We start from the raw sequence: 13,190 nt of genomic DNA, 5'->3' as shown, positions 1-13,190 counted from the left end.
GAACCACGTGGAAAAACGGGGGGGGAACTGGGTTTAACCAATTGGATGAATGGACTGAACCATGTGGAAAACGCAGGGGGAACCGGTGAAACCAATTGGATGAATGGACTGAACCACGAGAAAAAGGAGGGGGGAGGAACAGGGCGGATGAATGGACTGAACCATGTGGAAAACGGGAGGGAGGGCGCTGGAACGAACCACAATGCGCCAACAGCGGGGGGGGGGAGGAAGTGAGCAGGTGAATGGGCTGAACCATGTGAGAATGGCGGGGGGGTGGTCGGACAGAACCACATGAATCCGAGGGCGGGGGAATCGGGCTGAACCACAGGGGTGTGCAGGGGGGTCGGACAGAACCACACGAGCCTGGGGCGGATTGGACTGAACCACAGAGGCGGGGGGTCCCTGGGCGCCCCTTTATTGCGTGTAGAGGCTGGCGGCGAAGACGATGTCGCGCTTGATCATGGCGGCTGCCGCCTCCATCTTGGCGGCCAGGGCGGGGTCGCCCACGGCGCGCGCGGCCTGGCGCAGCTCCCGCAGCAGCTCCTCGAGCCGCTGGATCGCCCGCACCACCGAGCCCTCCTGCACGGCCAGGCGTCTCCATCTCCGCTGGGAAATGGGGACATTGGGGGACATTGGGGACATTGGGGGCATTGGGGGCATTGGGGGGATTGGGGGCATTGGGGACATTGGGGGCATTGGGGGGACATTGGGGGCATTGGGGACATTGGGGACATTGGGGACATTGGGGGCATTGGGGGGACATTGGGGGGACATTGGGGGGACATTGGGGGCATCGGGGACATTGGGGACATTGGGGGCATTGGGGGGATTGGGGGCATTGGGGGGACATTGGGGACATTGGGGGCATTGGGGGGATGGGGGACATTGGGGGGATTGGGGACACTTTGGGGACACTGGGGACAATTGGGACGCTGGGGACATTGGGCGCACTGGAGGGATTTGGGGACATTGGGGACATTGGGGACACTGGGGGGGTTGGGGACATTGGAGGGATTTGGGGACATTGGGGACATTGGGGACATGGAGCTTGGGGGTGTCTCAGGGGTGTCCCAGGGGGTTTTTGGGGGTCCCAGGGTTTTTTTGGGGGATCCCAGGTGGTTTTTGGGGCTCCCAGGTGCTTTTTGGGGGTCCCAGGTGGTCTCTGGGGTCCCGGGGTGTCTGTGGGGGTCCCAGGGTGTCTGTGGGGGTCCCAGGGGGTCTCTGGGGGTCCCGGGGTGTCTCTGGGGGTCTCACCATGCCCCTGGCCCACTCGTAGACCACCTGCACCAGGCCGAAGCCGAACTGGGCCGCGAAGTCGTCGGGGCCGGGCCCGAGGCCGCGCTGCTGCTCCAGCCGGGCCCCGCAGGCGGCGGCGGCGCCCCAGCTCCAGGCCCCTGGGGGCCCAAAATACCCCAAAAATCACCCAAAATCGCCCAAAATCACCCCAAAATACACCCACAACACGCTCAAATCAGGGCCTGGGGGGCCCAAAATACCCCAAAATCACCCAAAATCGCCCCAAAATCACCCCAAAATCACCCCAAAATACACCCACAGCCGCTCCAGGGCCTGGGGGCCCCAAAAATCGCAAAATACACCCAAAATGGCCCAAAAATACACCCCAAAATCGCCCCAAAATCACCCCAAAATCACCCCAAACTCCCCCAATACCCCCCCAAACACCCCAATATCCCCCCAAAGTGCCCCAAACACCCCAATATCCCCCCCAAACCCCCAAATATCCCCCCTAAAACCCCTCAATAGCCCCCAATACCCACCCCAAACCCCCCAGTATCCCCTCCAAACACCCCAATACCCACCCCAAAGTGCCCCAAACACCCCAATATCCCCCCCCACCTGCGAGTGAGGGGGGCAGCCCTCGGGGCGGGGGCTCCCGGCGGGGCTCACGAGGCAGGAGAGAGCGCCACGGCTCTCCTCGGGCCCCAAACCCCCAAAATCCCCCAAAATCCCCCCCAAACACCCCAATATCTCCTCCAAACACCCCAGTATCCCCCAATACCCATCCCAAATCCTCCCCAAACTCCCCCAATGTCCCCCCAAACCCCCGAAATCACCCCAAACTCCCCAATATCTTCTCCAAACACCCCAATACCCACCCCAAGGGTGCCCCCAAACACCCCAATATCCCCCCCCCCCCCTAAAGTGCCCCATACCCACCCCAAAGTGCCCCCCAAACCCCCCAATATCCCCCTCCAAACACCCCAATGTCCCTCCCTAAACCCTCAATTTTTTATCCCCCAATACCCACCCCCAACCCCCCAATATGCCCCCCCAAACCCCCAAACTCCCCCTCACGTCCCCCCACCTGTGCGTGCGGGGGCCCCTCGTGGGGGCTCCGCGGCGCGGGGCTCACGAGGCAGGAGAGCACGCCGCACGCTCTCCTCGGGCCCCAAAACCCCCAAAATCCCCCCAAATCCCCCCCAAACACCCCAATATCTCCTCCAAACACCCCAGTATCCCCCAATACCCATCCCAAATCCTCCCAAGCACCCCAAAATCCCCCCCAAACACCCCAATATGCCCCCCAATATCCCCCCCAACCCCCAAATATCCCCCCTAAAGTGCCCCATACCCACCCCAAAGTGCCCCAAACCCCCAATATCCCCCCTAAAACCCTCAATAGCCCCCCAATATCCCTCCAAACACCCCAGATGCCCCTAAACACCCCAAAATCCCCCAATACCCACCCCAAAGTGCCCCAAACCCCCCAATATCACCCCTAAACACCCCAATATCCCCTCCAAACACCCCAATACCCACCCCAAACTCCCCAATATCACCCCAAAATCACCCCAAACCCCCCAATATCCCCCCTAAACCCCTCAATAGCCCCAATATTCCCCCAAACTCCCCAATATCACCCCTAAACACCCCAGTGTCCCCCAATACCCACCCCAAAGTGCCCCCAAACACCCCCAATACCCACCCCAAACTCCCCAATATCACCCCAAAATCACCCCAAACCCCCCAATATCCCCTAAGAGTGCCCCATACCCACCCCAAAGTGCCCCAAACCCCACAATATCACCCCTAAACCCCTCAATAGCCCCCAATATCCCCTCCAAACACCCCAATATCACCCCTAAACCCCTCAATAGCCCCCAATATTCCCCCAAACACCCCAATATCTCCTCCAAACACCCCAATGTCCCCAATACCCACCCCAAAGTGCCCCCAAACACCCCAATATCCCCCCCAAACTCCCCTCGCGTCCCCCCCCCTGTGCGCAGTGGGGGGCAGCCTGGCAGGGGGGCTCCCGCGGCCGGGGCTCACGAGGCAGGAGAGCAGCGCCACGCTCTCCTCGGGCCGCAGCGGCGCCAGCACGTTGCCCAGCAGCAGCTCGGTGAGCACCAGCTGCTCCGTGCTCAGCAGCGCCGCCACGCGGCCGCCCAGCGCCACCGCGCCCCCCGAGACGTAACCCAGCTCCGAGAGCACCTGCGGGTCACATGGGGGTCACTGGGGTCATAGGGGTCACACAGGGGTCATACAGGGGTCACAGCACCACCATGCCCCCCGAGACGTAACCGAGCTCCGAGAGCACCTGCGGGGTCACACGGGGGTCATACAGGGGGGTCATACAGGGGTCATACAGGGTCACGGGACACAGGGTCACACAGGGTCACACAGGGGTCACACAGGGGTCATACAGGGTCACACAGGGGTCATACAGGGGTCATAGGGGTCACACAGGGGTTATACAGGGTCACAAGCGCCCCAGCGTCCCCCCGACCGTAACCCAGCTCCGGAGCACCTGCTTGGGCCGCCGGGGGTCACTGGGGTCACACGGGGGTCATACAGGGGTCATACAGGGGTCATACAGGGGTCACACAGGGGTCAGACAGGGTCACGGGACACAGGGTCACACAGGGTCACACAGGGGTCACACAGGGGTCACACAGGGGTCATACAGGGGTCAGGGCAGGTCCCCATGTCCAGGCGTTGGTTTTGGGGTCCTGGGGGGGTTCTAAGGGGGTCCCGGGGCAGTTTTGGGGTCCTGGGGCAGTTTTGGGGTCTTGGGGGCAGTTCTGGGGGGGTCCCAGGGGGTTTTGGGGGGATTTTGGAGGTGTCTTGGGGGGTTTTGGGGTCCCGGGGCAGTGTTGGGGGGTCTCAGGGAGTTTTGGGTGATTTTTGGGGTGATTTTGGGGTGATTTTGGGGTGATTTTTGGGGTGATTTTTGGGGTGATTTTTGGGCTGTTTTTGGCCCCACCTCGAGGCGCTGGTGGTACTCGGGCAGCAGCAGCAGCGACTGGTCCGACAGCTGGAACTGCAGCTCCTCCAGCTGCTCCAGCAGCTCCTGCCTGGCCGCAAACTGGGAGTACTGGGGAGACGGGGATGTGGGGGGGGTCGGGGGGGCCCGAACCCCCAAAACCCCGGAAACACCCCAGGAGCCCAAACACCCTGAAATCCCCCCAAATCCCCCCAAAATCCCAATAATCCCCCAAAATGCCCCCAAAATCCCCCAAAATCCCCCCAAAATCCCCAAAATCCCCCAAAATCCCCCAAAAATGCCCCCAAAATCCCCCCCAAAATCCCCCAAAATCCCCCCAAAATCCGCCCAAAATCCCCCAAAATCCGTCCAAAATCCCCCAAAATCCCCCCAAAATGCCCCCAAAATCCCCCCAAAATCCCCCAAAATCCCCCCAAAATCCCCCAAAATCCGCCCAAAATCCCCCAAAATCCCCCCCAAAAATCCCCCAAAACCCCCAAAATCCCCAAAATCCCAAGACCCCCATTTCATACCTGCAAGGGCGGGGGCTGCGCTACGCACCGGGAAGCCCCCAAACCCCCTGAATCCCCCCAAATCCCCCAAATCCCCCCAAAATCCCCCCAGACCCCCCATTTCTGTACCTGCTGTGGCGGGGGCTGTGCCTGTACCCCGGAAGCCCCCAAACCCCCAAAAATCCCAAATCCCCCAAAATCCCAATGACCCCAATTTCATACCTGCTGGGGCGGGGGCTGCGTCGACGCACCTGAAGCCCCCAGCGCCCCAGCCCCCAGCCCCGCACTCGGCCGCCCGCCCCTGCCCCGGGGTCCACGCCGGGGGACCCCGAACGCGCCGAGCAGGGGCAGCGGCGCCGCCCCCGCCAGGCGGGAGAGCTCCTGCAGCGCCGCGCCGAGACCCCCGCCCGGGGGGGGGGGCGACCTGGGGGAAATGAGGGGGAAATGGGGGGACCGAAATCCTGACCCCCCAGACCCCCAGAATTCATGGGGGGACCCCAAAATCCAGACCCCAAAATTCATGGGTGAACCCAAAAATCCAGACCCCCAGGACCCCAAAATCCATGGGGGCGCCCCAAAATCCAGACCCCCGCCCGGGGGAGGGGGCGACCTGGGGGGAAATGAGGGGGGGACCCCCAAATACAGGGCGTGAACCCCAAAATCCCGACCCCGAAATTCATGGGGTGAACCCCAAAATCCAGACCCCCGCCCGGGGGGGCGACCTGGGGGGGACAGAGAGGGGGGGATCCCAAAATACAGGGGGTGAACCCCAAAATCCCGACCCCAAAATTCATGGGAGGACACCAGAATTCATGGGGGCACCCCGAAATCCCGACCCCTGCCCAAGGGGGGGGGACCTGGGGGGCAAATGAGGGGGAAATGAGGGGGGGACCCCGAAATCCAGACCCCCCAGACCCCCAGAAATCATGGGGGGACCCCAAAATCCAGACCCCAAAATTCATGGGTGAACCCCAAAATTAATAAAAGGGGGGCACCTCAAAATCCTGACCCCTGCCCGGGGGACCTGGGGGGAAAGTGAGGGGGGACCCCCAAATACAGGGGGTGAACCCCAAAATCCAGACCCCCCGGACCCCAAAATCCATGGGGTGAACCCCAAAATTAATAGGGGGACCCCCAATTTTTCCCCCAGGACTCCCAATTCCCCCCCAGCACCCCCAATTCCCCCCCAGAACCCCAAATATCCCCCCAGAACCCAAATTTCCCCCCCAGAACCCCAATTTTGCCCTCCCAGGACCCCAATTTTGCCCCCCAGAACCCCCAAATATCCCCTAAGGACCCCAATTACCCTCTCAGGACCCCAATTTCCCCCCAGGACCCCAATTCCCCCCAGAACCCCTATTTCCCCCAGAGCCCCCAATTTCCCCCCCAGCACCCCCAATTCCCCCCCAGCACCCCAAATTCCCCCCCAGGCCCCCCAATTCCCCCCCAGAACCCCAAATATCACCCCAGAACCCAAATTTTGCCCCCCAGAACCCCAATTTCCTCCCCAGCACCCCCTATTTTCCCCCCAGCACCCCCAATTTCCCCCAGAACCCCCAATTTCCCCCCAGGACCCCCAATTCTCCCCCAGAACCCCCCAATTCCCCCCAGAGCCCCCAATTCCCCCCAGCACCCCCAATTTTCCATCCCAGCACCCCAATTCCCCCCAGCACCCCCAATTCCCCCCCAGACCCCCAATTTTCCATCCCAGGACCCCCAATACCCCCCAGCACCCCCTATTTTCCCCCAGAACCCCCAATTTTCCATCCCAGGACCCCCAATTCCCCCAGCACCCCCAATTCCCCCCAGGACCCCCAATTTCCCCCCAGCACCCCCCAATTCCCCCCAGGACCCCAATTCCCCCCAGGACCCCCAATTTCCCCCCTAGGACCCCCAAACTCCCCCAGGACCCCAATTTCCCCCCTAGGACCCCCAAACTCCCCCAGCACCCCCAATTCCCCAGAGCCCCGTACCGGGGCCGGGCTCCCCGGGCCGGGCGCAGCTCCTGCAGCAGCATTTCGGGGTTCACCCGCAGCGTCTTGGCCGCGACCCCCACGATGTCCTCGGGGCGCAGCTGCTCCAGGCAGTGCCCGGGGGGCCCTGGGGGGGACCCCAAAACCTTCAGGGACCCCCCCCAGAACCGATGGAAGGAGCCCAGGGACCCCAAAGGGACCCAAAGAGCGCAGGGTTCCCCCAAAAGTGACCCAGGAGTCTGGGACCCCCCAGAAATCCCACTTAGGGACCCCAAAGGGACCCAAATCTCTCAGGGTTCCCCCCAAAAGTGACCCGGGAATTTGGGAGCCCCCAAAAATCCCACTTAGGGACCCCAAATGGGACCTGGAGAACCCCAAATCTCTCAGGGTTCCCCCAAAAGTGACCCAGGAATTTGGGGAGCCCCCCAAATCACTGTTAGGGACCCCAAATGGGACCCAGTGACCCCCAAATCTCTCAGAATCCCCCCCAAAAGTGACCCAGGAATTTGGGAACCGCCCCAAATCACTCGAGGACCCCCAAATCCCCCAAGAACAGACCCAGGTGCCCCCCAAAACCCCCCCAAATCCATCCTGGGGATCCCCAAATCTCTCAGGATCCCCCCAAATCTGACCCAGGAATCTGGGACCCCCCAAATCACCCAGGGTTCCCCCCAAAAGTGACCCAGGAATTTGGGACCCCCCAAAAATCCCACTTAGGGACCCCAAATGGGACCTGGAGAACCCCAAATCTCTCAGGACCCCACCAAAAGTGACCCAGGAACCCCAAAACCCCTTTAAGGACCCCCAAACCCCCCCAGAACAGACCCAGGTACCCCCCAAAACCCCCCCAAATCCATCCTGGGGACCCCCAAATCTCTCAGAATCCCCCCCAAATCTGACCCAGGAATCTGGGACCCCCCAAATCGCCCAGGATTCCCCCCAAAAGTGACCCAGGAATTTGGGGACCCCCCCCAAATCACTCGAGGACCCCCAAATCCCCCAAGAACGGACTCAGGTACCCCCAAAATCCCCCAAATCCATCCTGGGGACCCCCAAATCTCTCAGGACCCCCCCAAATCTGACCCAGGAACCCCAAAACCCCTTTAAGGACCCCCAAACCCCCCCAGAACAGACCCAGGTACCCCTTAAACTCCCCCAAATCCATCCTGGGGACCCCCAAATCTCCCAGGATTCCCCCCAAAACCGACCCAGGAATTTGGGGACCCCCTCCGGAATCCATCCCGGGGACCCCCAAATCCCTCAGGACCCCCCAAATCTGACCCAGGAACCCCAAATTCCTCTTAGGGACCCCAAAATCTCCCCCGAACTGACTCAGGTACCCCCCAAAACCCCCAAAATCCATCCTGGGGACCCCCAAATCTCTCAGAATCTCCCCAAAAGTGACCCAGGAATTCGGGGACCCCCCCAAATCACTCAAGGACCCCAAATCCCACCCAGAACAGACTCAAGTGCCCCCCAAAACCCCCAAATCCATCCTGGGGACCCCCAAATCTCTCAGGACCCCCCCCAAATCTGACCCAGGAACCCCAAAACCCCTTTAAGGATCCCCAAACCCCCTTTAAACCACCCCAAATCCCCCAGAGACCCCCTCAAAACCCCCAAATCTCTCAGAATCCCCCCCAAAAGTGACCCAGGAATTTGGGGAGCCCCCCAAATCACTGTTAGGGACCCCAAATGGGACCCAGTGACCCCCAAATCTCTCAGGGTTCCCCCAAATCTGACCCAGGAACCCCAAATCCCCTTTAAGGACCCCCAAAGCCCCCAGAACAGACCCAGGTGTCCCCCAAAACCCCCCCAAATCCATCCTGGGGACCCCCAGATCTGACCCAGGAACCCCAAATCCCCTCAAGGACCCCCAAACCCCCCCAGAACAGACCCAGGTGTCCCCCAAAACCCCCCAAATCCATCCTGGGGACCCCCAAATCTCTCAGGATCCCCCAAATCTGACCCAGGAACCCCAAATCCCCTTTAAGGACCCCCAAACCCCCCCAGAACAGACCCAGGTGTCCCCCAAAACCCCCCCAAATCCATCCTGGGGACCCCCAGATCTGACCCAGGAACCCCAAATCCCCTCAAGGACCCCCAAACCCCCCCAGAACAGACTCAGGTACCCCCCAAAATCCCCCAAATTCCATCCTGGGGATCCCCAAATCTCTCAGAATCCCCCCCAAAAGTCACCCAGGAACCCCATATCCCACTTAGGGACCCCAAAACTCCCTTAAGCCCCCCCAAATCCATCCTGGGGACCCCCAAATCTCTCAGGACCCCCCCAAAAAGTGACCCAGGAACCCCAAACCCCTCAAGGACCCCCAAACCCCCCCCAGAACAGACCCAGGAACCCCAAATCCCCTCAAGGACCCCCAAACCCCCCCCAGATCTGACCCAGGAACCCCAAATCCCCTTCAAGGACCCCCAAACCCCCCCAGAACGGACCCAGGTGCCCCCCAAACCCCCCTGGGGACCCCCGGCCCCTCCCGCAGCCCCCAAAGCCCGGGGATTTTCGGGGTGCAGACCCTCGGGCAGGAAGAGGCGCGTGAGCAGCAGCTCCTCGGGGTCCGGCGCGGCCGGGGGGGGCTCCGGGGGGGCGCCCCCGGCCTCGGGGGGCTTCTCGCTCAGCACCAGCGCCGTGAAGGTGCGGCCCGAGGGCCCCGAGCTCACCTGGGCCGGCAGGGGGGTAAGGGGGGCGTTTGGGGGGATTTGGGGGGAATTTGGGGGGTTTATGGGGTGTTTGGGGGGAGTTTGAGGGGGTTTGAGGGGTTTATGGGGTGTTTGGGGGGAATCTGGGGGGTTTTGGGGGGCTTGGGGGCTTTGGGGGAATTTGGGGGGCTTTGGGGGGTTTTGGGGGTTTGAGGGGGTTTATGCGTGTGTTGGGGGTGCTTGGGGAGTTTTTGGGGGTTATGGGTGTTTGGGGAGGTTCTGGGGATTTCGGGCTATTTTGGGATATTTTTGGGGGTTTAGGTACCTGCAGCACCAGCCCCAGCGCATTGCGGCGTCTCGGGGTTGTTTTGGGTTTTTAGGGTTATTTTGGGATATTTTAGGGATATTTTTGGGGTGTTTTTGGGGTATTTTTGGGGTGTTTTTGGGATATTTTTGGGGTATTTTTGGGGTGTTTTTGGGGTGTTTTGGGTACCTGCAGCACCAGCCCCAGTGCGTTGCGGTGTTTTGGGTTTTTGGGGTGTATTTGGGATATTTTTGGGATATTTTCGGGTACCTGCAGCACCAGCCCCAGCGCGTTGCGGTGTCTCGGGGTTATTTTGGGATATTTTTGGGATATTTTTGGGGTGTTTTTGGGATATTTTTGGGATATTTTTGGGGTGTTTTTGGGATATTTTTCGGATGTTTTTGGGATATTTTCGGGTACCTGCAGCACCAGCCCCAGCGCGTTGCGGTGTCTCGGGGTTATTTTGGGATATTTTTGGGATATTTTTGGGGTGTTTTTGGGATATTTTCGGGTACCTGCAGCACCAGCCCCAGCGCGTTGCGGTGTCTCGGGGTTATTTTGGGATATTTTAGGGTTATTTTGGGATATTTTTGGGGTGTTTTTGGGGTGTTTTTGGGATATTTTCTGGTACCTGCAGCACCAGCCCCAGCGCGTTGCGGTGTCTCGGGGTTATTTTGGGATATTTTTGGGGTGTTTTTGGGATATTTTTGGGGTGTTTCGGGTACCTGCAGCACCAGCCCCAGTGCGTTGCGGTGTTTTGGGTTTTTAGGGTGTATTTGGGATATTTTTGGGATATTTTCGGGTACCTGCAGCACCAGCCCCAGCGCGTTGCGGTGTCTCGCCGTGCTCACCACCACCACCCGGCCCGGGCTCAGCACCCGCTGCCCCCCCGGCTGGGCCAGGCACCGCTGCGGAGCCCAGACCCCGTCAGGACCCCCCCAGGGACCCCCGCATGGTGACAACCCCCAGTGTCCCCAGGACCCCCCACATGTGCCCCAAATGTCCCCAGACCCCCAAATGTGCCCCCCAACGTCCCCAATGTCCCCCCCAATGTCCCCCCAGTGTCCCCAATGTCCCCAATGTCCCCAACGTCCCCAATGTCCCCCCCAATGTCCCCAGTGTCCCCAGTGTCCCCAATGTCCCCAGTGTCCCCAATGTCCCCCCCAATGTCCCCAGTGTCCCCAATGTCCCCCCCAATGTCCCCAATGTCCCCAATGTCCCCAATGTCCCCAGTGTCCCCAATGTCCCCCAATGTCCCCCCAATGTCCCAATGTCCCCAATGTCCCCAATGTCCCCAATGCCCCCAATGTCCCCAGTGTCCCCAATGTCCCCAATGCCCCCAATATCCCCAATGTCCCCAGTGTCCCCAATATCCCCAATGTCCCCAATGTCCCCAGTGTCCCCAATGTCCCCAATGTCCCCCCAATGTCCCCAATGTCCCCAGTGTCCCCAATATCCCCAATATCCCCAATGTCCCCCCAGTGTCCCCAATGTCCCGTGTCCCCCCGGGCGCACCTGCAGCACTGTGGCATGGCCATGCCCACGGCCCGGTGGTGCCTGGGGCCCAGGTCCCCCCCATGCCCCAGCGTCCCCGGTCCCCTCGGGGTCCGGCGCCGCCAGCCTCCCTGAGGGCCCGCGCCCCGGGCCCGCGCCTGGGGGGGACAGGGGACCCGGGGGGGCAATCCCAGTGTCCCCATGGCCCCCCATGCATACTGGGGCGCTCCCAGTGCATCCCAGTGACCCCCAGTGCATCCCAGTGCATCCCAGTGCCCCCAGTGCCCCCCAATCCATACTGGGGCGCTCCCAGTGCATCCCAGTGACCCCAATCCATCCCAGTGCCCCCCAGTGACCCCCAGTGCCCTGCAATCCATCCCAGTGTCCCCATGGCCCCCCCATGCATACTGGGGCGTTCCCAGTGCCCCCCAGTGCATCCCAGTGACCCCGATGCATACTGGGACACTGCCAGTGCCCCCCAGTCCCCCCAGTCCCGCCCAGTCCCCCAGTCCATCCCAGTGCCCCCCAGTGCCCCCCAGTGCATCCCAGTGCCCCCCGATGCATACTGGGACACTCCCAGTCCCCCCCAGTCCATCCCAGTCCATCCCAGTCCATCCCAGCGCCCCCCAGCGCCCCCCAGTGCCCACGGTGGCGTCGCGGCGCAGCGGGAACTCGGCGAAGCTGCGGCGCATGAGGGGTGAAGTGGAGGCCGCCCAGAGCGGCGTTGGTCTTAGCTGCTGCTGCAGGATCATGTAGGGTACGTCAAGAGCCGAACCACGACTGCAGCGGCGACGAGGCGGCCCTCTTGTGAGGGGACCCGGCCCGGTGACAGCGGTTGGGGACAGCAGCGTACCGGCAGTGACTACAGCGGTGACCGCGGTGGGTGAACACGGCAAGCCGGCAGTAGACGGGCGGTGACACAGCGGTTGGGGAACCACGGCAGCGGCGATGCCAGGCACTCACCAGCATCATGCGGTGCAGGTCGGACAGCTTCGGGCACGGGCCCTTACAAAGGATGATGGCGGTGCCCGTGGCGTCCAGCCAGCGGCGCCCGGCCGCCCGACATCTGAAGTGTACTTTGCGCCTAGGGACGCCAAAGGCGCAAAAGGTGAGAAACAGCCCAGTGATTTTCTCGTTTTCTCCTCATAAACACCACTAGTTTTACCCTTGTGTTTTGCCGCCTTTCCCCTCATCCCCCTTTTCCCCTTTTCCCGCCCTTTCCCCCTCACGTTTTCCACGCCCTTTTCCCCACCTTTCCTTTCCCTCCCGTTTCCCCGCCTTTCCCACTCCCCTCACGTTTTCCCGCCCTTTTCCCCTCACGTTTTCCCGCCCTTTTCCCCTCACATTTTCCGCCCTTTTCCCTCCCGTTTCCCGCCTTTTCCCTCACATTTTTGCTTAACTTTCCCCTCAAACACACTTTTCCATTTCCCACCATTTCCCTAAAACACCCTTTTCCCTCCATTTTCGCCTTTTTCCCTCCACATTTTCCGCCTTTTTCCCCTCGCGCCTTTTCCCCTCACGTTTTCCGTCCACCTTTTCCCCCTCCCTTTCCTTTTCCCACCCTCTACATTTTCCCGCGCCTTTCCCCACACGTTTTCCGCCCTTTTTCCCCTCCACGTTTTCCGCCTTTTCCCCTCACTTTCCGCCACGCGTTTTCTTCCGTTTTTCCCTCCACGTTTTCCGCCCTTTCCCCCTCCATTTCCAACCCTCTCCCCCACGCTTTCCCTGCCGTTTCCCCCTCCACTCGTTGCCACTTTACGCTTTTCCCTCCGTTTTAGCGCACTTCCCTCCCCACCTTTTCCCCCGCACCCCATTTTCCACCCTTTCCCCCTCCACCCCTTTCCCACGCCCTTTTCCCCTCCGCATCCTTTTTCCCGCGCGTCCCCTTTTTCCCCTCAACACGTTTTCCCGCCCTTTTCCCTCACTTTTTCCGCCCTTTCCCCCTCAACGTTTTTCCCGCCCTTTCTTTTTCCCCTCCACGTTTTTCCGCCCTTTTCCCCTCACTTTTTTCCGCCCTTTCC

The 13,190-nt window shown here is 61.1% G+C and overlaps 1 protein-coding gene across 1 annotated transcript; it reads right to left on the bottom strand.

Moving 5' to 3' along the window:
- Positions 1-414: 414 nt before the first annotated feature.
- LOC115916581 (helicase SKI2W-like) lies at positions 415-11,921 on the bottom strand. Its single transcript, XM_030970309.1, has 9 exons — positions 11,817-11,921; positions 10,482-10,583; positions 9,248-9,392; positions 6,714-6,840; positions 4,992-5,164; positions 4,229-4,419; positions 3,282-3,456; positions 1,255-1,394; positions 415-606 (listed from the first exon to the last, which is right to left on the bottom strand). The coding sequence occupies exons 1-9, from the start codon at positions 11,919-11,921 to the stop codon at positions 415-417; spliced, it is 1,350 nt and encodes a 449-aa protein (XP_030826169.1).
- Between the last annotated feature and the right edge of the window lie 1,269 nt (positions 11,922-13,190).

The sequence above is a fragment of the Camarhynchus parvulus genome, unplaced genomic scaffold, assembly GCF_901933205.1.
Source record: "Camarhynchus parvulus unplaced genomic scaffold, STF_HiC, whole genome shotgun sequence".
NCBI classification, from domain to species: Eukaryota; Metazoa; Chordata; class Aves; order Passeriformes; family Thraupidae; genus Camarhynchus; species Camarhynchus parvulus.
The sequence above is the reverse complement of the archived record's forward strand: the minus strand, read 5'-3'. Positions and strand labels throughout refer to the sequence as shown.

What these genes read in the sequence shown, in the direction of transcription:
- LOC115916581 (XM_030970309.1), bottom strand. Translation starts at nt 11,921, where the DNA reads ATGATCCTGCAGCAGCAGCTAAGACCAACGCCGCTCTGGGCGGCCTCC. An exon ending in CTGCCTCGTGAGCCCCGGCC is followed by an intron (nt 1,395 to 3,281) that starts GCGGGAGCCCCC and finishes TTGGGCCCCCAG; the next exon opens with GGGCCTGGAGCTGGGGCGCC. An exon ending in ACGAGTGGGCCAGGGGCATG is followed by an intron (nt 607 to 1,254) that starts GTGAGACCCCCA and finishes CCCATTTCCCAG; the next exon opens with CGGAGATGGAGACGCCTGGC.